At 43.4% G+C, this 24,823-nt stretch overlaps 1 protein-coding gene across 5 annotated transcripts in view; it reads left to right on the forward strand.

The window, feature by feature from the left end:
• Window positions 1–24,823, forward strand: part of Hsd17b2 (hydroxysteroid 17-beta dehydrogenase 2) — a 68,049-nt gene that overhangs the window by 41,058 nt on the left and 2,168 nt on the right. For 4 of the 5 annotated variants that reach the window (XM_078032731.1, XM_013365548.4, XM_078032734.1 and 1 more), the window contains 2 exons: window positions 444–629; window positions 21,695–21,832. In XM_078032731.1, the coding sequence (XP_077888857.1) occupies window positions 444–629; window positions 21,695–21,832 (324 nt within the window). The remainder of the gene's footprint in view (window positions 1–443; window positions 630–21,694; window positions 21,833–24,823) is intronic. The other variant, XM_078032732.1, reaches the window with a different exon arrangement.

The raw sequence follows: 24,823 nt of genomic DNA on the forward strand, positions 1-24,823 counted from the left end.
GGTCTTTGTTCTTCCCATCTAGTTTTTTCTGTTTCCCTGAACTAGGGAATCGTTACCAGATCAAGGATTAGAGAAGACAGGCTCTTATTTCATCCTACATTGTTGCAAAGACATCCTACTGTCTTCACCCACTCCTTCCAGGGGGAAATGGCGGAAGCTCTTGAACTTCACAGCCAGGCAAAGATATTCTTACCCTCTGCTTGTGCCCCTTCCCATATTTGAAACATAGCCAGTTTCCTGGGTGCAGGCAAGGACTTTGAGGCAAAAGGAAAGACCCACAAAGCACCCCTCCCCTTTTTGATATTTCACAGATTGATTCTGCACACAGCACCCCATGGTGGGTGGTTTTGGTTACTCTGTGGAGACTATTTGTCCTTTGACCTGTGGGTCTCCAGAGCTCTCCTGTCCTGCCCCTCCTCACAGCTGCTCCTTTCTGCCCCCAGGACTGTGGGCGGTGATCAACAATGCTGGGATCATTGGCTTCCCTATGGACGGGGAGCTCATTCCCATGGCCGACTACAAATCCTGCATGGCCGTGAACTTCTTCGGAGCCGTAGAAGTCACCAAGACGTTTTTGCCTCTTCTCAGGAAATCCAAAGGGAGGCTGGTGAATATCAGCAGCATGGGAGGTGAGTCAGCCTCGTCACCCATGGTCATGGGTGCCTGTTGCAAGCAGGGCAGACATGGACAGGGCTGGGTCAGGATTAGTCAGTTTGAATATCCCCAGCTGATCTTAACAACAATGAGACCTTTCTCTCCTTTCAAATCCTTTCTTGCACAAACTCTTATCCACTTTTTAATTCATCTATTCATTACTGGGGATTTTAGATTTCTTAAGTATCTTCATGCTGCAATAACCAAGGCTTTCCTGGATTGGGACAGGAAATCCCACATCACAGGTGACACCAGTGTGGCAGGAAGCCTGTGTCCAACCCTCTGGGCACTCAGCATGCTGCTGCTGCTCTCTGCAAGCTGGGAATAAATCCTTCCCTCTGATGGTCCTGTTGGTGCCCCCATGTTGCCCACCATTGCTGAACCCAGGATCATTGGTGTCATGCAGATGGGCACAGCTGGGTCAGGATGTGACATTTGATGACTTTCTCAGTCATTCAAAGGCTCGTCGTCTCCCTTTCCATAAACAACACCCGTGCCAGGCATGTCATAGGCTTCCTTCTAGAACAGACATTTTCAAATGTCCTTCAGATCCTTCCTCAGCTTTGGGGAGTGCCCACAAGCTCTCACCAGTGACGGGGTGGGTGAGAGGGAAGTCACGGGGTTGCGCTCTGGAACTCCAGCACCCTGCCTGCAACCCTGCCTGCGTCCAACTTGTGTAATTTATTTTTCTTTGTTTGGTTTGGGAGGAGTGGACCTGAGTTTTGCAATATGAACAAAGGTTCTAGAAGAATTTCTTTTTTTGTAGGGCATTTGTATTTCTGAGACAATCATCGCTGTCCGTCACATTCTGCTTCCTGTCTCCTAACTCAGTCACTTCCTTGAGTCTCACTGTGGTGTGTGTCTTTGGTCGGTGTCATTGGTTGGCCTGAGGCAGAAGAAGGGAGAGGGGGAGAGAAGGAAAGATGGGGAGTGGGCGAGAGAGACAGATTCCAGGGGGGTTAGGAGCAACCAGTGTTATATTTTAACTTGTATGACCACTCCTAAATTTTTCCAATTTCTGTTACTTGGAGGAAGCAAATGAATTCTGAGGGGAACACCCGCCCCCCCCCCCACGACCTAGCAGCATTTTACCCTTGACTTTGTTCTGAACTTGGCCTTGATATGTTTGACCTCTGTGGAAGCATCACCTCTCGCAGCTCCCTGGTACGGTCTGGTACTTCTGGCAAAGTCTCAAGTACACGTTGCCTCACTCATTTAACAAATATTTACTGAAATGATTGATCATGGCCTTCTTGGCACATTAACTAGGATGTTTTTCCCTTTTCTCTCCACCTTGTTCCCCACTTTGAGCGGCTCACTCATTTGAAAGGTTTCATGTTGGTTATCTCCAGCATGCAGGATCGGTGCCGTGGGCCCAGCGTCTGGTAGCACCAGCTCAATTAATAAAGAAAGAAATGCAGACGTGTGAGTGAGCAGGAAATGGAAGATGGGTGAGTGAAGGGCTTGCAGGACAGAGGTCGCCCTTTTGGGTGTCTCCAGCGTGGCTTGAACACTCTTTTCAAGCCAGAAATTCTTTCTCTGATTTCTTGTATCCCTTTCAAATAGTAACCTTGAGTGTTAAAATAAATCACACATCTCACATCTATTCTCACTCCCGGGTTATGCAAACTCTTGACACCTGACCTCACTATTCCATTTCTTGGGGATCAGCACCAAGCCAACATGGCTGAAGCCGGTCCTGCTCTCAGGCTGTGGAGCCTGCGGTCCAGGCTTCCTCCAGTTTTTCATGGTTCAGAGCTGGGAGCCTTTTTGTTTTGTTCCTCCTTGAGTGTCCCTGAAGTGTATGAAGTCTTCCTTCATCATGTCCGGCTTTGAAACCCTGCTCCAGAGAAGCTCTAGAAATGATCCTATTGATAGGTCTTAGAAATCACCCAACAGACCAGGAGATCAGATGTGGAGGATTGTGTACCCGCAGGGCAGGGAGCTCGTGAGCAGACAGAAACACAGCTCTTAAAGTTGTTGCTAACACTTGGGCTCTGTGTTACTCTGCCAGGGCTTCCAGGAGAAAATGTAGGTATGTTAGCAACGGATATTTCTTTTCTCGCAGTTCTGGAAGCTGAAGTCCAAGATCAGGGTTTCTCCTGCGGTTTCTCTTGTGGATGGCCACCTCCTCATGTAGACAGTCTGTGTGTTTCCATCCCAGGGGTGTCTTCCTCTCCTTGCAAGGATGCTAGCCCTACTGAACTGTAGTCCTATTTAACCTTAATCACCTCTAGAAAGGTCCTATCTCCAAATACAGTCACACTCCAAGACACTAAGGGCCAGGGTTCAACATTTGAATTTTTCTAGGAGGAAGTGGAGTCCCAATGCAGTCCCTAACACCCTCATGGATGAGGAACACAAGGGAGACTCCTAGCACTTTCTGGAGAGGTTTTACACCATGTTGAATTAACACTCTTTATTGCACCCCCAAAGGCAAAGCCCAAATAAAATAAGATTTTATTTTAAAGACTCTGTGGAAAGAGGGAGTAGAGGTTAAATCCCATAGCTCACAACACATTTTGGTGCAAATGCCCTGTGGTCTTCAGTTGCTGGCCACCTTGCCTTGGGTCACCTCCCCTTCCCCATGCTTCCAAATCTTGATGGTCTCTTTCCTTTTCCTCTTTCCAGCTCTTTCTCTACCCCCTCCCAATGCCCAGAATATTCATCCACCTACTCTGAGCTGCTCAGTAAACAAAACCCCCCACAGGCTCTGCCTTCCTCAGGAGGCAAGAGTGTGCACAGGAGGAAAAATGACCCTGGTTACAAGTGGTGTTTGGGCTCAGTTGCCTGCCGTATTCACTTCCTGTCTGCATCTCAGGAGCAAACAGGAGGCCATCCACGTGAACTTCCACCCCCCTCTCCTTTCTTCACCCCTGCTCCTCCTCCTGCTTTCCTTCCTTCTCTTCCCGGCTAGCCCTTCCCTCTCTGGGCCCCTCCCTCTACCCAGGGCCCCAGTCCAGGGATGAGTCCTTATCAATTTCTCAATCGCTTCCTCTCTGTCAGGGTTGGGCCCCTTGGGGGGGCGGGGTGCTCCACTCCACCTCCTAATCCGGTGACACTCCCAGAAACCTCCTCCCAGAACTCCCAGAGCCTTTCGAAGCTCCCATTTTCTCCCCACGAAGTGGAGGAAACCAGAGTGCTGACCACACAGAGGTGTTGCGAGGCTTAAATAAAATAATCCCCCTGAAGTTCTTAGCGTGGCTCCTCAGGTGAGGGGTGGACAACCCCAACAGGCCACCACTTCCAGATGGGGCTGTGCCTGCTCTAGGAGACTTTGCCCTGTAATAATATAGTCGTCGTCCCTCCCACACCAGGATTATGCTCTTTACCCCCATCCTGGTAAGGCAGTTGGATGATCTTCCTGTTCCTGAGGCCTAGGAGCTTTTTCTGCCTGTTTTCCTCTTGGGAAATTACCGAGTAGCCACTCCTACACATTTGCATGCTGAGCTTCAATGAGAAGGCAAATGCATCTGAAGGGACTCAGGCCACAGGGATTTTTGAGTTGGTCGTGATTTGCATTGTGCTCTGCTGAATCAGCTGGGTGACCTGGGGCAGGCCCTCTGTTTTGTCTTGACTCTATTTTATCATCTTTTAAGTGGGTGGGATATAACACCTGGGAGCATTTTTCAAGGGCTCTAGGGCATCCAGGGCACCTGGGGCGGTGTTTCTCAACCTGTGTGCTCTTGACATTTCGGGGAGAGGATAATTCTTTCTGTGGGGGATTGTCCTATAGTGGGGGTGGTGTTTGGCAGTGTCCACGTCCTTCACCCACTAGATCCTAGTACCACTTTCCACCCCCATTGTGACAAATCTTCAGCTGTTGTCACATGACCCCTGGGGTGGGGGGGTAAAATTCTCCCCAGCTGAGAACCTATGGTCTCAGCTGTTGGTTTAAATGCATTGCAGGCTCTGAAGGCTGAACACAGCCAGTGAAATACTGAAAGTACCCATCTCAGTCTGTTGGTGTTATAACACAGAACCTAAGTTAGGAACTTTATATAAACAGTTCATTTTGGTGGCTGAAAGGTCCAAATATCATGGGGCCAGTGTTTGGCAAGGGGCATCCTTGGCTGCCTCACAACATGGCGGAGAAGCAGAAAGGGAAATGGCCATGGGCTTAAGGGGCATGTGTGCAAGAGTGGTCCACGATGGCAAAACTTGTTCTATAGCAACCCATACTTGGAGGGACTAAGCCAGTCCCAAAGATCCAGTCTTCTTCTGTGGGGTAGCACCAGCACATTCATGAGGATGGACCCCCCATGCTTAAGAGCCATAGCCGAGTAGGAATGACACGTGACATTTTTTGGTTGAAAGGTGACTCCAGCAAGCCATTGAGATGATAATGATTATGTTAAGATGTGCATTCAATTGGATATTAGACCCCTGCTGTCCGCCTTGGCCTGCTACTTTGGAGCTCTGGGGACTCCCGGAGAGTTCCCATTGGTTGGGGAAGTGCGGTAGGAGGGATTTCCGGAGGAGGAGGGATTTCCGGTTGGTGTGGTGTGGCCCGGGAGAAGGCCGTGTGCGTGGCGTTCCCGGAAGTTTTGGAAAAAAAGTTTGTTCCTGCTTGAGTGGCTCGCGATTTTGTGCCCAGCCAGACTGTGGCACCCCCAGTTTCCTAACTGCCTTTCACTAGTCCCAGCTCTTCAGTTTTCACCACTTCAACACCCACACACTGGGGACCAAGCTTCTAGCACATGCACCTCTGGGGGACAAACCACATCCCATCGTATCTCCACCCTATGAAAGGGACCTCTCAGTTGTAGTAATCATTGCCCACCATCTCAAGCTGATTAAAATCACCTTACACCAAACGAAGCAGCCTTAGATAGCCTTACAAGACCATATATTCAAGGGATACCGTAGAGTTCAAGGCTTAATCTAACTCAGCCTAAGGTTGACCATGCGGTCATTCCTAGACTTCTTTCCAGCTTGCTGCCTCAAGGGAATCTTTTGGAAAATCAGTCAGCTGGACTTCAACTGCTTCCTGACTGAGCACGCCAAGACTGAGGCTTACCTCCCGACACTGTCCAGGGCTGTCGGGGCAGTGGGCAGTGGGCAGTGGGCAGTGGGTAGAGCAAGGCTGAGTGGCGCTTCCATGCTTTCCATGGTGGGATGTGTTAGGTGTTTACATGTCTAAAGTTACGCACTTCTAACACCTGCAGGATGCAGAGATTGATTTTTCATGTCGGAATTCTGCTAGCCCAGATTCAAATAGCAGGAAGGTGATGGAGTCAGGGTGTGAAACTGGGTGTCTCTGTTTTGCCCCAAGTTCTACGTCCTTCCCACTTTTCCAGGCCACCAAAGAAGACCCTATCAGACAAGCAGGGGCATAAAAAAAAAAAATCCCTAAACTCTGATGATTGGGAAGGGTTGGCAGTTTAGGGCTATCTCCTACATCAGTGCTTCTCAAACAAACAAATGTTTGAGGGACTCACCTGTCAAAATGTAGAATCTGACCGAGTTGTTCTGGGAGGAGCCCAAGACTCTGCATTTCTGTGCTGGTGTCTGAGTGATGTTAATGCTACTCATCTGTGGGCCACTCTTAAGCTTTAGCTGCATGAGAATCACAAACACAATGTCTGGAATTGAAAGCCACAGTAAACTAATGTGCCCACTAAGATGGCTGTATACAACAAAACAGAAAACAACACAGTCTGGTGAGGACGCGCAGACACTGGAACCCTCAAGCTCTGCAGGTGCGGCTGGTGCGGAAAGCATCTGACAGATCTTCAGTAAGGTAGACAGAAGGACCGTGTGGCCCATCAATGCAACTCCTAGGTGTATACCCAAGAGAACAGAAAACAGATGAACAGGAAGGGCTCTGCAGAGCAGCATTACTCATAATAGCCAAGGGTAAAACAACGCGCACATCCAGTGAATCACTGGATAAACAAAACATGGTGTACCCATGCAGTGGAATATTATTCAGCCTCAAAAAGGAGTGAAATACTGATTCATGCTGGTATGGATGGACCTTAAAAAACATGACGCTGAGTGAAAGAAACCACACACAAGGCCACCTACTGTATGATTCCCTTTAGATGAAATATCCAGAGCAGGCACACCCATAGAGACAGAAAGCAGAACTGGTGTTTCCCAGTGCAGTGACTGTTTAGTAGGTAGTAATAAGTATCTGGTTTCCTTTGGAGGTGGTGAAAATATTCTTGATGGATAGAGGTGATGGCTGTACAATTCTGAATGTATCAAATGCCACTAATTTGCATACTGAATTGTATACCTGAGAATTAAAGTGGTGAATTTTACCACAATAAAAGTTTCTGGGCCCCAAGAATTTCTGACTCCACGGTTTAGAGTGGGACCTGAGGGTTTCCTATCGATTCCTAGATACTGCTGCTGCAAGAGGCTCACACTCACACTTTGAGTGACAAGGTCCTAACTTTGTGATACTTAGCAGTTCGTCAAAGTCCCAGAGACTGTCATATTATAAGGAAACCACCAGATGCAATTTTAAGTTTCTGCTCCTAGAGCCTAATAGAAATTCGCAGACCTGCCTCTCCTTAGGTTATGGAACTGGTTGGTATTCTTCAGCTTGGAAAAGTGCCATGCAGAGAAACTTTGTTGCCTTGAGTTGTCTACTTGACTTTGAAGAAGGCAGAAGCTGCTTGAAAGCCCTTATGGTGTTCTCCTGAGCACCACGGGCTCAGCACCTCGGTCCCCTTTCTTGATGGATACAGCCTGGGGCTGAAGGGCTGAAAGATTTCTGCCCCCTGCTGTGTTAGTTGGGTATTGACTTGCAAAGCCCTTTCTCTTAGCTTCCTGTTGTAAAAAGAGGGATCACTATGGAGGTGCTGCTTATTGTGGGTCTGTGGAGTTTCTGAGGTCCTGTGAAATCTCCGCTGACATCAAGACCTTGGGCTGGTAGAACTCCAGGGAACATTGCTAACTTTGGCTTGTGCTACACCAAGGGAGCCAAAGACTGGCTTTGAATCCATTCTCGGGGAAAGAGAGAGCATCTCAAGTCTTTTGTAAGTTCCTAAATGGTAACTTCAGGTGCCCTATTTTTATCCTAGTGATAATATACCACAATGTAAAGGAAGGACAATGACCACTCATGTGGTCAACAAAGTGAATTCTGGATTTATTCACTCTCCAGGCAGGGAACATGGGGTCAAGGAACCAATTCACTGAGTGCTCCTAGAGGCAGAAAAGGTGAGGGGGATGACATTAGTGGTCGCACAGGGAGTCAGGACAGCAGGTCTGCCAACTAGGTCTCGGAAGGGCTGTAGGCGGTTGGTTAAAACAAGTCCTGCTGTTGACAGATGAATTTGTCTGCTTGGGCTGCCATAATGAGACACTTAGGTTGAGTGGCTGCAACAACAACAGAAAACTGCTTTCTCACAGTTTTGAAGGCTGGAAGCCATGGATCAAGGTGTGGGTTTCTGGTGAGGATACCCTTCCTGGTTTGTAAATGACGGTTTTCTCTCTCTGTCCTCACGTGGTCTGTCCTTGGTGTGTGTGTGTGTGTGTGTGTGTGTGTGTGTGTGCGCGCGCGCACGCGCGTGCGCAAGGAGGCAGGAGGCAGGGAAGGAGGATGGAGAGAAAGGAGTATACACACACACACACACACACACACACACACACTAAAATGAGGCATGCCTGTCTTCCAGGTCTCATTCCAGAACTTAGGGAGGGGTCTTGACCCCTATTTAATAGGTAGGGAGATAAAAGACCAGGGAAATTCATTGTCACACAGCTAGTGAAAGAGAGAGAGAGAGCGCGAATATCTCTGGTTCTTAAAAGGACACTAACCTATCCGATTAGCCCCCCATCCTGATCTCATTTAACCTTCATGACTCTCTTAGAGGCCCCATCTTTGAATACAGCTACACTAGGGCGAATACAGCTACACTAGGGCTAGGGCTTCAACATATGGATTTGGGGGGAATGCAAGCCTTCGATTCATAATAAGGGGTATTCTGTTCACCAACAGCAGGTCTCTCAAAGTGCTTCAGTAACGCAAGATGAGCCGGTTCTGCTGCTCTCCTGAATGACATTGTGCCTTTTGTTAATCCTATCGTATGCTTGAAATTCTGTTCAGGGGGTAGATCCCATATTCCCACAGTTAAGTAAAAATTAAAATGAAACAAGTCTATTTTGGTGCCAATACCAGCTGCTTTTGTTACTATAGCTCTGTAGTATACTTTAAGGCCTGGTATTATGATGCTTCCTGCTTTACTTTTCTTGCTAAGGGTTGCTTTAGCTATTCTGGGTCTCTTATTTTTCCAAATAAATTTCATGACTGCTTTTTCTATTTTTATGAATAATGTCATTGGGATTTTAATAGGAATTGCATTAAATCTGTATAAATGCTTTTGGGAGTATGGCCATTTTGACAATATTAATTCTGCCTATCCAGGAGCATGGGAGACATTTCCATCTTCTGAGGTTTTCTTCAATTTCTTTCATTAGTGTTCTGTAGTTTTTATTGTAGAGATCTTTCACTTCTTTTGTTAGGTGGATTCCCAGGTTTCTTTATTTGTGGATGGAGTAGTTTTCCTAATTTGTCTTTCAATGGATTCATTGCTGATGTATAAGAATGAGTTTGATTTATGGGTGTTGATTTTATATCCTGCTACTTTGCTGAATTCGTTTATTAGTTCTAGAAGCTTTCTGGTGGAATTTTCTTTTTCGTTAGATAAACAATTGTGTCATCAGCAAATAGTGAAAGTTTGAGTTCTTCTTTACCTATTTGATTCCCTTTAATTTCTTTCTTTTGTCTAATTGCTCTGGCTAGAGTTTCAAGCATGATGTTGAATAGAAGTGGTAAAAGAGGACATCCTGGTATTGTTCCAGTTTTAGGTGGGAAGGCTTTCAATTTTTCTCCATTTAGAATGATGCTGACCTTGGGTTTAGCATATATAGCTTTTACAATGTTGAGGTATGTTCCTACTATCCCTAGTTTTTCTGGTGTTTTGAACATGAAGGTGTGCTGTATTTTGTCACATGCTTTTCCTGTATCTATTGAGATAATCATGATTCTTGTTTTTAAGTCTATTAACATGATGAGTTACATTTCTTGATTTCTGTAAATTGAACCAACCCTGTATCCCTAGGATGAACTCCCCTTGATTGTGGTGCACTATCTTTTAAATATATTTTTACATGTTATTTGCCAGAATTTTATTGGGAATTTTTGCATCTATTTTCATCAGGGATATTGGTCTGAAGTTTTCTTTCCTTGATGTGTCTTTGTCTGGTTTTTGTATTAGGGTGATATTAGCCTCATAGGATGAGTTTGGAAGGATTTCCTCCCTTTCTACTTCATGGAATACTTTGAGGAGTTAATTCGTCTTTGAAAGTCTTGTAGAACTTGGCTGAAAATCCATCTGGTCCTGGGCTGTTGAGGCTGGTACCCTTGTGTTCATTTCATCTTACACCCTCAGGGATCTTTGGCATCAATGACAGCACCCATGAACTTGGGTCTGTGGGGTTGGACCCTACAATAGGCCATTTTTGTGATTAAGAGGTCTAATGGCCATTTCACAGGGTTCAATATAGTACAATAGATAAATAGGTCTTGAATGTTTGGTCCAAAACGTGATTTTTTTAGATGACACTGTGGGATGTAACGTACTCTCATCATTCTCCACATGTCAGACTCACTGTCCCTCTTGTGCTGATGGAACTGAATACCTGAGACGAGATGATTCATAATGAACAGAAACTCATTGGCTTGTGGCTCCACAGGGTGGAAAGTCTAAGACTAAGGGGCTGGCATCCAGCAAGTGCCTTCTTTTGGCAGGAGGTAAAAGGGCAAAAGAAGGAGAGAGAGGGAGGAAGTAGAGGGGGGTTACACACTTTCTTCTGTGACAAACCCCTCCCGACATGAAGGCTCAGTGTCCTGGCCCAGTCGGCTCTCATCAGGCCCCAGTCTCCCAACACTGTTGAACCGAGGACTAAATTTCCAGCCCATGCTTTTGTTGGGGACACATTCAAACTAGCACTCTCCTCATCAACAAGGTGGAACATCACCAGGAAAGCTCACGATCAGAAATATGTGACCAAAACCCTAATGTGGTACTTTAAGTAGTGGAGTTCAAAAGAATCACTTGGACTGGGTTTCGGGGTTTTAAATGCAGATGGTGACTCAGGTTGAGGTGGGTCTTAACCACCCACACAGGATGTGATCCCAGAGTCGCTGGAGCAAGGGCGCCAGTCCTGCTAAGAAATCCTGGGCACACAGAGCCTGGACTGTCAAGGTTCGATTGAGAGGAACAGAGTAGCACGAACAATGGGAAGCCCTGACATGGGGCCCACTTTCTGCCAGGCACTCTTCTGACCTATTAATTTATTGAAACTTCACGACAACCCTCTGATGCCTGTATCATCATTATTCTTAATTTGCAGATTAAATGGCAGAGTCACGTAAACAACAAAGCCACTTTCCTGAGAACAGGTGGCTAAGGCCAGAGCTGTGATTTGAACCCAGGCAGTGTTGGCTCTAGAATCCTGATCTGCTTGCCTGCCTCCTGGCTGGGCAACCTCTGACACCTGTAAACTCACCAAGCAGTGAAAACACAGATCAATCCCCTAGACTGTGGTTACTACACAATTCAATAATAATGTAATGTCTTTGGTTTCTCTTGCCAATAGTAGAAGGAAGTGATTAGATTTTCTGATGCAAAGATTTTGTAAACTAAAAATCACCTAAATAAAAGTCAGATGGTTATCTGTGTGGCCCGGAAGGGAACCAGTTTAATGAGAGCCTTTTGATGCCAGATGTTCTATTTAAATTATGTCAGTTAAGCCTTGGGGCTCTTCATTTGCAAGTGACAGGATCAAACCTCAAATTAGCTTAAACCAAAACTGGAAGAAGAAGTTACTAGCTTACCGTTTGGCTGAGACCAGGCTTCAGGACGAAGTTGTCACAATTTCCCCCACCTCTGACCCCTCGTCCCTTGTTTTCTCAGCTTACCTTCTCCCGTAGCAAAAGCAGCCCCCTAAGAACCAGTCTTCCTCCAAAGATGGTGTGATAATGTACTAAAGAAGCCAGGAAAAAATATTCCAACCATCTTTTCTCCATCATACATATCAGTTCTTCCCAAAGGACCCTGGCTCACTGTGGGTCATGTGCCCACCCCAAGCTGAGGTAGGATAGAAGAGATCAGAAAGTACAGGTAGAAAAGAGACACAGGAAGGACAAGGAAATACATTTTTTTTTCATAAGTTCTATATACTTTTCTAGGCATCTCACTTCCTATGCCAGTCTCTCTCCCAGACCTATCAGTCTCAAATTCCTGGTCAATCTGTAAATCTCCATGGAAACTGTTAATGAACCTCCCAACAAGTAGATTAAGCAAAGAGAAACATAGAATTGCCAGCATTATCTGTTGATCAGGTAATGAAGACCACACCAACCTAGGATCCTGCAATTGATCAGACAACATAAACCATCTTGAGATCGCCAGGCTGATATCATACCCTTCCCATACCCACCTCTCACCAAGTGTCCTTTAAAAGAAAAGCCAGGACCCCCAAAGTGTGTCTGCTCCTCTTGAGATGGCCCACATTCTTCCTTGAAAGGGTACCTACTTTCCTAAATAAACTTCTATGTCTCTATTTGGCTCATGCTGAAATTCTTTTCTATCATATGAGCCAAGGAATCCACTGCTCCAGAGTCAAGTTCCCCCTTCCTTCCAGAACTCCTCTGACCCTTCTCTGAAAACACCTCTTCTCCTTTGATAGACTCAATTTCTGTGGCTAGGCAATGGGGTATTATGACTGGTCAGCGTCTCTTTCTAGATGAGCCGGACAGAACCATTGATGGATATCCTTCTTATCAAGATGAGCCATGCCCCCAAAGGAAGTTCTGTGAGCAGACTAAAGCATTCATAATAATGTAAGAATAATGGTGGCATTTGACATGAACTAGGCTGGCTCTCTGTTTTGGTTTGGATCTGAAATGTATCCTGAAGGCTCATGTGTTGAGAGCTTGGCCCCCCCATGCAGCAACTGTCAGAGGTGGGGCTTTGGGGAGGTGATTGGATAATGAGGGCTGTGACCTTATTGATGGGAACAGAGCTGAGGCATCATTGGGAGGTGATGGAAACCGTAGGAGGTGGGCTACGGGAGCAAATAGGTCCCTGGGCTGTGCCCTGGAAGGGTGTGTCTTCTCCCCAGCCACTTCTTCTTTCTTCCTCTGCTTCCTGGCTGCCATGAGGTGAGCAGCTGTTCTCCATTACACCCTCTCTGCCACGATGCTCCGCCTCACCACAAACCCATAGCGATTCAGCCAAGTGACCACGGACTGAACCTTCAGGAATGTGAGCCGAAATAAGTCTTTCTTCTTTAAGTTGACTTTCTCAGGTGTATTCTTGTAGTGATTACTAGCACAGTATCTGTACTTTAATGCACTTTTTCTTTTTTGAATTGAAAGTTTTATTGAGTTCAATGTAGATTTGCCTGAAGCTGTCAAGAATAAGAGAGATCTTGTGTATCCTTTACATATCATATCTCAATGCCCCCAATTATAGTATGATATTATTAGCATATTGGTATTGCTAAAATTCACCAATTTTCTTCACATTTACCCAGTTTTACTTCTACATGTATGTGTATGTATGATATGTGTTTATGTATGGTTCCATGTAATTTTATAGTTCCATGTTATTTATTATTATGCTGTGTGACTTTCACACAATTGAGCCTCAATCCCCAATTTAAGATACGGTATTGTTAAGTACCTGGAAATGATCAATGTCCCCACTCAGATTACCTTTAAAAAATAGGCCTAAGCAATACACCATGTCCTTGAGATTCCTGCTCCCTCTATGGGTAGATAGGATCTCAGTTTTTTCCCCATATTTTTTAATTGGTGCATTATAGTTGTACATAATGCTGAGACCTCATTGTTATATATTCAGGCATACACACAATATAAAAATACAATTTGGCCAATATAATTCCCTAGTATTTCCCCTTTTATTCTCTTCCTTTCTCCCTCTGGTCACTTTCCTCTACTGATCTCCCTTTGATTTTCCTGAGATTCACTCCTATCTTTCTTTTTCTTTTTCTTCTTTAGTTCCCGCATATGAGAGAAAACATATGACCTGTGATTTCCTGTGTTTGATTTATTTTCCTTAGCATAATGTTTTCAAGTTCCACCCATTTTTCCTGCAGAGAACTTTTATCTTATGGCTGGATAAACTTCATTGTGCATACAGATCTCATTTTCATTATCTATTCACCCATTGACAGACACCTATGCTGGTTCCATACTTGGCTATTGTGAATTGTGCTGCTATACACATGGGTATGCATGTGCCTCTATAGTATGCTGATTTTTATTTTTAATTATTTTGGTAGTGAGGATTGAACTCAGGAGTGCTTTACCACTGAGCCACATCCTCAGTTCTTTTTACTTTTTATTTTGAGACAGGGTCTTGCTAAGTTGCTGAGGTTGACCTCATACTTACAATCCCCTGCCTCAGACTTCTGAGTTGCTGGGATTATTGGCATGCTTTAAAAAACCTGGAACTTACTTCAGTTCTTTAAGATAAATACTGAGGAGTGGTATAACTGGGTCGTGTGGAGTTTCTCTTCCTAAACTTTTGAGGAATAGAACTGATTTACTGAGATACTGATTTTCATAGTAGTTGTTCAAGTTTACAATCTGAATAGTGTAAAAGTCTTTTTCTCCACATCCTATTCAGCATTTATTACTATTTGTATTCTTGATAACTGCCACCCTATCAAGAGTGAAATGAAATCTCAGTGTAGTTTTGATTTGCATTTCCCTAAAACCTAACAATGTTGAATATTTTTTCATATGTTATATATATATAATATATAAATATATATATATATATAATATATATTTCATATATTTTTTTTCTTTTGAAAACTGTTTACTTCATTCAGTTATTTGTTTATTTTGGTGTCAAGGTTTTTGAGTTGTTTATATATTCTGGATATTAATCCTTTGTCAGAAGAGTAGTTAGCAAAGATTTTCTCCCATTCTGTAGATTCTTCACATTCTTAATTGTTTCCTTTGATGTACAGAAACTTGTTAATTTGATGCCATCCCATGTACTAACTCTTGGAATTATTTCCTGAGCTTTAGGGACCCTACTGAGAAAGTTGTTGCCTGTGATTATACACTGGAGTATTTTCTTCTTGGCGATGCATAGTTTCTGATCTAATCCCTAGGTCTTTGATCCATTTTGAGTAGAATTTTGTTCAGGGTGAGAGATAAGGGTCTAGTTTCATTCTTTTTAAAAACTTTTTTTTTAATAGCTTTATTTTATTATTTATTTTTATGTGGTGCTGAGGATCGAACCCAGGGCCTTGCACGTGCTAGGTGAGCACTCTACCGCTGAGCCATAACTCCAGCCCTAAAAACTTTTTAAAATATTTATTTTTAGGTTGTAGTTGGACACAATACCTTTATTTTATTTATTTATTTTTATGTGGTGCTGAGGATTGAACCCAGGGTGTTTCATGTGCTAGGCAAGCACTCTACTGCTGAGCCCTAGCCGCAGCCCTAGTTTCATTCTTCTACATATGGATAACCTATATTTCCCAGCATCATTTGTTAAAAAGCCTGTCTTTTCTCCAATGCATGTTTTCAACCTATTTTTCAAGGAACATGTGGCTGTAAATATGTGGGTTTGTCTCTGTTTCTTCCATTGGTCTATGTGTCTGTTTTTATGCCAGTATTATGCAGTTTTTGTTACTATAGCTCTGTGGTATAACTTGAAGTCAGATATTGTGATACCTCCAGCATTTCTTTTTTTTTTTTTTTTTTTGCTTAGAATTGTTTTGGCTTCTCTGGGTCTTTTATTCTGCCAAATGATTTTTAGGACTATTTTATCTAGTTGTATGAAGAACATTGGTATTTTGATGGGAATTGCATTTAATCTATTTATTGCTTTTGAAATATTGGCCATTTTAAAAATATTTATTCTGCTTATCCAACATGGAAGGTCTTTCCATTTTCTTGTGTCTTCTTCAACTTCTTTTTCAATGTTCTATAGTTTTCATTGTGGAGATATTTCACCTCCCTGGTTAAATTTATTCCTATGTATTTTATTGTCTATTATTTGGTCCTGTTTCTCATTTGCTTAAATACTCTTTAACTAAGATTTGTACATTTTTGAGCTCTGGGGTTTGTTTTTGATTCTTCTCTGTGTAATATTTCTTTATATATTTTATGTAGTGCTGGCTTAGTATTTTTGAATTCTATTTAGTTTTTTGCTTATCTTGGAAAGTTTTTATTACTACTTTAATTCTGATGGATAGCTTTGATGCATATGGTGATCTTGTTGACTTATTTTCTTTTAGGGCTTGGGACATACCATTCCAATTGTGACCTGACCTGACATTTTTTTCTCTTGAGTCTTTTAAAATTCTATGATTGGGGGCTGGGGTTGTGGTTCAGTGGTAGCGCACTTGCCTAGCATGCGTGAGGCACTGGGTTCGATTCTCAGCACCACATACAAATAAATAAAATAAATGTCCATCAACAACTAAATTTTTTTAAAAAAATAAAATTCTATTATTGCTCTCTTTGTTAGGTATTTTAATTATAATGTGTCATGAGAGTTTTTTTTTTCCAATATTATCTATTTGGGGTCTGAATGTCTCCTGTATCTGAATGTCCATCTCATTCTCAAGGTTTGGAAAGTTTTCTGTTTTTATTTCCCTGAAGAGATTAGTCATGCTATTAGCATGCATCTCATATCCATCTTTAATTCCAGTGATTCTTAAATTTGGTCTCTTAATGTTGTCCCAGAGTTCTTATATATTCTTATCATGGTTACTTCTTTACTTTTTAAAAATACTGTCTGAATTTTCAATACTTTGTCTTCCAGCTCTGTGATTCTGCCTTCAGTATGGCCTGCTCTATTAGAGAGACTTCCAACTAAGCATTTTATTTGATTTAGTATACATCTCAACTACAAGGATTCTGTTTGGTTCTTTTTCAATAGTTTTATCTGTTATTAAATATTTCTTTATACCCTGTACTGATCTCCTTAATTAATTTAGTTGTTTTCTGTGTTCTCTTGGAATTTATGGGTAATTTGAAAATCATTCTTTTAAATTCTTTATCTGATATTTCATTCGCTTCAATATCTTTGAAGTCAGTTGCTGGTGAATTATGAAATTTAGGAGGCATTGTATTACCTTGTTTTTCATATAATTTGATTCCTGTGTTGGGTTTTATGCATCTGTTAGGATGTAATTCTCTTCTACTTTTATGAATGGATATTTTTAGCACAATATTTTCCTGCCAAAGTGTCCTAGAATGATCTAGATTGAGACCCATTGTAGTGGTATTCACAGCCTTTGTGTTAATTCTCTCTGTTTTTGTTATAAAAGTGGATGTTCATAAATGGAACCTAAGGTTTTTTGCTAACCATTCCTACTTTTACCAGTTTGGAATTTTTGTTTCTTCTATTCTTTGTATTAAAGTTTTTTGTTTTTGTTTTTCTTTTTGTTGCTGGGAATTGAACCCAGGACCTTATGCATGTGAGGAAAACATTCTACCAACTGAGCTATATCCTCAGCTCTGTATTATAGTTTTACTTTGAGTATGGTTAAACTGTGAGTGGCAAGGTGTGCTGTATCTGACTGGGTTTAGTTCTGCAGTTGAGTCTGTACCCTGTGAATTTGTAGTGTCCCTGTATATTCCCAGAATCTCACTGAAAAGAGGGAAACAAACAATAGTAGCAACCAATGTACAGAATTAAAATAAATGCCTAGTGCCGATTATGACATCTACAATGTTAACTACCACAATCAGAAATGTTGGGGACAGCAAAACAATAAATAACCATGAACTAGATTTGGCATTAAAGCAGGTTTTAACTGTGCAATCCACAGTATTGGTATTAGTATTAGTAACTGCAACAATGTGAATGGTAGAGGCAGGAATTCTATCAATCAAATAGTTTTAAAAGATGCTAAAAATACTGTTCAGTGAGAGAAAAGAAAATGTGATAGGAAGATAAAGAAAAACTTATAATGGTCAAAATGTGAACAGAGAGAATGCAGAAGAGATGTAGCAAATGATGGTTATAAAGAAGGAGGTGTTAAACAGAATAAAACACAAAGGGAGGGAAGAGATTTGACTGTTAATTGGAGAATAAAGTAGAGTAAGTGAAAAAGAGAAATAAATAAACAAAAACCAAACCCAACCAAAATAAATTTTAAAAACCCCTAATTCTTAAAAGACAAGAAAAAATAACTATTGTGAAAAAATTTTTAAAATGAGAAAAAGAAACAAAAATGTATAGGTATATATATCTGCAAACTAACCAGCACAGCAAGAAAACACACACACACACACACACACACACACACACAAATCTTAATGAAAAATGTAAGAATTGTCTCCAGTGAGGTGGTCAAAGTTGTTGATGAGGATGGATGGTCACTGCAGCTGGTTGAAATAGCTCTCAGCTTCCCCTTCTCACCAGCATAAAGTAGTACCATTGAAGGGAGTTTTGTCTGGGCAGACCAGATTAATGCACAGGGGAAAAGGCTTGGGCTGCTACAGAGTTCTGGGACTTGAGGAGTTTGCTGGGTGGTATCTTCTCTGGAAAGATCAGATCAAGGGACCTAAACATGGACACCTGAGGCACTTCTGGATCCTAGAGCCTAAACATGGATGCCTGAGGAACTTCCGGATCCGGGGGCCTAAGTATGGACGTGCAACTAAGGAACTTCCGGATCCAGGGGCCTAAACATGGACGTGCACCTGAGGAACCTCCGGATCCGTGGGCCTAAATATGGAGGCCTGAAGAACTTCCAGATCCTAGAGCCTAAACATGAACGTGCATCTGAGGCACTTCCGGATGCTACGGCCTAAACATGGATGTGCGCCTGAGGAACTTCCGGATCCAGGAGCCTAAACATGGATGTGCACCTTTGGAACTTCCGGATCCGGATCCAGGAGCCTAAACATGGATGTCTGAGGAACTTCCGGATCCAGGAGCCTAAACATGAATGTGCACCTTTGGAACTTCCGGATCCGGATCCAGGAGCCTAAACATGGATGTGCGCCTGAGGAACTTCCGGATCCAGGAGCCTAAACATGGACGTGCACCTTTGGAACTTCCGGATCCGGATCCGGGAGCCTAAACATGGATGTCTGAGGAACTTCCGGATCCGAGGGCCTAAACATGGACATGTCCCTGGAACTTCTGGGTCCTTGTGCCTATAAAGGGTAGGGCATGACCCTCAGGAGGGACGTGGCCCATGAAGAGGAGCTGAGTATGGGGCCTATTGGGGGCAGACTGAGCTGTCGCACCCTGAACTTGAATGTGACGGTGGCCTCACTTTCCGGCGTTCTCCTGGGTGTCACTTTCTCCCCTTCCAGGCAGTGCCAGGGAGGAAGTGAGACCAGGCGCAGTGGCCAGGCCCTGAGGAGGGACACCGTCTTTCTCCTCACTTAGCCAGGCACCTGGCCTGGCTGGGGACTGCATCCCTGCCCCGGGACCTCAGGGACCACAGCAGGGACAGTCGTTGACATGATTTTCCCCTGGCTGCTGACCCTCAGCCCCGGGGTCTGCCCAGGGAGAGCTGTCTCCTAGAAGGTCAGGGGGCCCCTGTGACCTGCTGCTCCTTACCCACTGTCATCCTGGGCGAGCACAGGTCAGGACACCAGACGCTACTGAGAGTGGCATCTTCTGGATAGGCAGCTGGGGACTTTGCCTCTGTCCCCAGGCCTCAGACATGGGAGGGATGATCCCTCCCAGAGACAGAAAATAACCCCACACTGCCTAAGACTTATTTTTAAGCTTTGGATTCTGAAATTTTCCTGCTCCCACCTTCTTTATGAAGCCAGTTTTTCAACAGAGACAATATTCCAGGGGAAAACAACAACAACAACATGGAGTCAATCAAACCAAGCTGACACATCTGGTCCTCCAAGAGAAATCTGGACTGGAGGGAGAACAGCCATTCTCAACTGGCGAAATAGTGAAGTTCCCTTGTCCTTATTTTGTGCAAGCAAAATAAATAATCTGATGTTAACTCATCAAATTATTTTTGATGAGTGCTTGGCTCATAGGAAAACTGATTCTGTTTTATGGAATGAAGTGTTACCTGATTTTAAAATTAAAAATGAAGCCAATTAGGATTGTTGAAAAGAAAAAAAAAAAAAAAGAAAGATCAGGTCAACATATCTCTGGGCCAGGCAGATGCTGATCTCTGCTGGGAGTCTGGATCTCAGGAGCATCCAAGAATTCTACTCTCAGGGCAGTGGAGCCAGCCCTCCACAGGTCTCTCACACGTGCTGCCATGGACATGGCACTCCCAGGCTTAGTCCCTGAGTATTCATGCCCACCTGTTCTGTTTCCTGCCCCTCTTTAGCTGGTCACATGAACTTCCAGACTCAAAGGGAAAGCAAATTGCACTCCTACTGTATCTCTGACTTGGAAAACCTGGGTACAATCTTCTCTGTACTGTTTCACTCACATTCTGCTAAGTACACCCTAGGCCACACAGTAGGCCCTTTCCAAGGCAGAATGCAATGTTTGCTATGATCTCCTGGGTTCCCACAGCAGCAGGCTGCTGCATGGCCTCCTCAAGATGGCGCCCACCTCAGCTCTCCATCTGCCAGTTGAGAAACCCAGATCACTTTGCAAATACCAGTTTGATGTGCAGCCTCTAAATTAATTAAGTTCAGGAGCTTTTTTATTCTGTGGATTTTTCCATGCCAAATTTGTCCACTGTGTTTCTCTGTTTGTGTTATACCTCCCCTTTCTGATGAACCAGTTTGCCGCCACCATTCTAATTGGCTTGCCTTCAGAGTATTCTTTTTTCTTCTTTTTTTTTCAATGTCCCTGAAGCTTTGAGTCTCTAGGAGACTTTAATTGTCCAATATTGAATTTCAGTGAATTCCCTGTTTCACACACGTTATGAGAAGCAGTACTCTCATTGCTTGAATCCTGAGTCACAGAGCAAATGCTGAATCCAGTTTTTTTCTGGGTGTCTAGCTAGAGCACCTGAAAGCCTACATATGAACAAGCATCCATCCGACCTAGGGCAGAGTATGAGGTAAGGATGTAGGTCAGCCTTAACCAGTGAGCCTTAATAAATGTCAGACACGAGTATGAGCTGTGTTTTAGGGATTCAAATATTCAGTCTGCAAATTTAACTTTTGAATGGAGGTAGAACTTAAGGCAAGAGATTTCAATACTAAGAAGCTCTTCTCCTATGGATGTAGCATCTCTAACTGAGGAAGGACAAGAAACTCTGCAAGGAAAAAGTATCAATTGCAAGATGCTATAGTGAGGAGAAAACACACATGCACACACATACAAACTCCATATTTGGTTTGGTAAGAATCACTGGAGGATGGGAAGACTGGCAGAACCAGGAGGTGTGGGAACATAGAAGCAAGGAACACTGGAGTTCCTCCTTCCACTTCTGAATATTGCACAAATGTCCTGATTATGTGAGGATGAATGAAATACCCTCTCTAGCTTTTGCTGAGATGTCCATGGGCTTTTGAAATACAGTGGCTTCTCTTCCTCCTCCTCTTCCTCTTTCTTTTTTAAATTGGGGCAATGCAATGGAAATACATTGAACTGACCATATTTAACGTGGACAGTTTGATAAGTTTTTAAGTGTCTATACCCATTGCACCATCACCACAGTCAAAGCAGCGTATGGGTGTATCCTCTGCCTGAAGCATCCTTGTCCCCTTCCTAATCCCTCTTATTCCTCCCCATCCTGGATATGAGTCTGCTCAATCTGCCATATCAAAATACCATAGGCATCCAGAACTGTGAGAAATTCATTTCTCACAGTTCTGGATGCTGGAAGTGAGATCAAGGTGCCAGCATGGTCAGGGTCTGGTGAGGGCCTCTTCCTGGCTTGCAGATACTGTCTTTTCATTGTGTTCTCACATGGTGGAGAGAGAGTGAACCATCTTGTGGGACTTCATAAAAGAGCACTATTCCTGTGATGAGGCTTGGCCTGCAGTTAGGTGCTGATTTAATATTTATTGGATGAATGAATAGAAGCGGCATATTTGATTTTTTTCCTCCCATTATTCCCACAGGAGTGTTCCCAATGCAACAGATGGCAGCTTACAGCTCATCGAAGGCAGCTCTCACCATGTTCTCATCAGTTATGAGACAAGAGCTTTCCAAGTGGGGAGTAAAAGTCTCTGTCATCCATCCTGGAGGCTTCCGAACAAGTAGGTGCCTGAGCCTGACGCGAGTATGAGCGTGATGTTCAATGTGGAAGGAAGCCCGAGGGTCCTCTGGGCCTGAGAGGGCATGAGTTGAACACCTCGGGGTTTCAAAGATAAACACAGCCAGGTATTTCACAGTTAAAGTGGTGAAAACATATATTACTCAGTAGTAATGACACCTAAGCTCCATTCTGATTTGAGCAGATGACATTTGTGCAGTTGAAGGGAAGATGGAGGCGGGTGGAAAGCAGGGCTCAGTAGAGTCAGACAAGTGGTAAAGTACAAAGAGCTGGGCACTGTGAATGGAATGAAGGTAGGATTCAATACTCCCAAAGAGGCTGGGAGGCTGAAGCCTCAGCCTCCTGGGTGATTCCATTTCAATGGCTCTCAGGTCCTTGAGGGAGGTATTTCTGAGTTCAAGAGATACAGATTCATACTTAAAAGGCCTTTTCAAATGCTTCAAGAGAGTGGACTCAGGAACCCATCAAATAGTTTTCCTGGAAGCCTGGAGGCTCCTCAGGCAGGCATTTTAGTGAGGAACTGGTGTCATCTGAGGGACAGGGCTTGCTGGAAGCTATGTTAGAGGGTGGCCAAGTCTCTTAGTGCAGGGGTTTTGGCAGAGTTATCATGTGGCCAGCATGCTGTAGCTCTCCATGTCCACCAAAGAGTTCAGAAGGAGTGGTTTCATCTAAGACGCGAGAAGCAAGTACCAAGCTCCTTCACACAGGGTTGTTTCTCTGCTTCCTTCCCCGGACAGCTGGAGTTAGCTCCAAAGCTATAAGCAAGCAGAGGCCATGCGGGTATGAAACCAGGTGTCCCTTGGAACAGGGCCTTCCTAGGACTCACACCTGCTTCCTGGGGGCTGAGTTTTGTTTGACCTGTGAGAAAACGGCTAAGAACTGCTCTTGACTGACTTTGACCAGCTTTGATCATTTTCCCTACACCACCCAAACCTCTCTTCCAATATGTTATCCATGAACCTCTTATCAGGCTTGTTGATTTAGATTTAGAACTTATTTTCCCATAGAAGTCTCAGTGGATATGTTGGTAACATTCATTAATTCCCCATTCTCATGGGCTAAAATGGTTTCATTCCTCCAACTTCTTTGTGTTTGGAAAACAGTTATTCTCCTCCTAAAGAAAAAGATCCGCCTCCCCTGAGTCCTGGAGATTTTCATTCTCACCTCTCCTCCTGGAACTTCTGAACTCTGAGCAGAGAGAGACCACCCCAAGGCCCAGTCCTTTTTTGGGTCATCAAAATTTTAATCGGTGATTTCAGTGAAGATGTAAAATGTATCTGTGACTAAAGACCAAATATTAGGAGGCTCCACCAACACAACAAGAATAAGCCCTAAAGCTTCGAATATTAGCCCAAAGATAAATTCTGAAAAGAAAGACTGAACTTTTGGCTTGAAGCACTTAGCAGCTGGGAACTTCACAGCTTATGGGGGTTGCTCAAGACACCCAGAGTGGAGAGAAAAGGACTTTGGCCATGTAGGTTGAGAGGAAGGAGAAGCTGGTAGACGTGGAAAGAAGATGAAGCATTGGGAGGGGTTTGCAACTTGGGGACTCCATGGGAGGGAGGAGAATTGAGGGGAGTTGGTGGAGAATGGGAATTGGTCAATGATGAAACCAGGTGTTCCAGACAACGGGCCTGGGAAGGAAAGGGTATTACAGAGAGAGGGAAGCCAGCTGGAGCTAGTGGAGGAGGGAGATGATAGACTGGGTCTTGCCACCTGGCAGGACGATTTAAAGTTTGGTGCATAATCCCAGGAAAAATTCTAGCACACAGATGTAAGACTCCATTTGGACCAGAGAACAGCCCTGCAGTTAAATTGTACTTTCAGGGATTCAGCAAAACAATTATACCTAATATTTCTAGGGATCTGCTCTTATCGGGCATGGGCTACCCACTTCTCACCCACTATGTATTCCTGGTGTAGCTGATCTTATTGTTTAAATGGGGAAATATATCTCATATATAGGAAAAAAAGCAGACAAACGTGTATAGTTTAACCAGTTATTATGAACATTCATGTACTTAATGCTAAGATAAAAAAATAAAAGACCATTAGCACCCAGAAGTGGTTACCCAGGAGGTAACCACTCTCTTGCACCTTTTAATGGTTATTTGTTTGCTTTTCTTTACAGAATTAACATCCACCCAGGTACCCTCAAACAACAGAGTTTGGTTTACTAGTTTTTGAGCTTTGAATAGAATGAATATGCATATATCATTCTGTCACTCAATACTGTGATTTTACACCTCATCTATGTGGGGTGTAGCTGTGGTTCATTTGTTTTTATTGCATATTCTGTGATTATGCCACAACAAATTTTCTATTGTTGATGAGATATTTGGGTCAGTTCTAGATTGTGGACAATGCATCTCTGGACTTTCTGGTACATAAACTGGGGCTTTGGTATACATGAATTCTCCTGTGATATATGCCCAGGAGTGATCATAACTGCTAGATCAAAACTTTATCTAGGTTCAGTTTGATGGGGCAAATTGTTTCCTACAATGTTGTTCCAATTTGTACTTCCACCTTTTATATATATATTTTATTTTTTAATAAGCATATAACAATTGTGCATATTTGTGGGGTACAGTGTGATAATACAATACGTGTATATGATGTGTAATGAGCAAATCAGGGTAATTAGCATTTCCGACTTCTTAAATAGTTATCATTTCTTCCTGTTGGGAGCCTTTGAACTCCCATCTTATATTTTTTTATAAAATATATAAGGCATAGTTTTGATTGACATAATTCTCCAGGTGAGGGAGCTAGGAGTACTATGCCCCAGAGCCGGTATTTGGCACACCATGTGATGGAGGAGCAGCAACCAGATCCCCCCAGGTGCAGTGTCTGAGTTCAGGTCCTTCTTTCAATTTAAAAATATATACCTCTTCCTGTTAGTCACCTTATTATAAAATAAGCAGGCATTGCTGTTATATTTTAGAGTAAATATATATTATTTAATTTTTAT

Source organism: Ictidomys tridecemlineatus, chromosome 15 (assembly GCF_052094955.1).
Source record: "Ictidomys tridecemlineatus isolate mIctTri1 chromosome 15, mIctTri1.hap1, whole genome shotgun sequence".
In the NCBI taxonomy this organism is placed as follows: Eukaryota; Metazoa; Chordata; class Mammalia; order Rodentia; family Sciuridae; genus Ictidomys; species Ictidomys tridecemlineatus.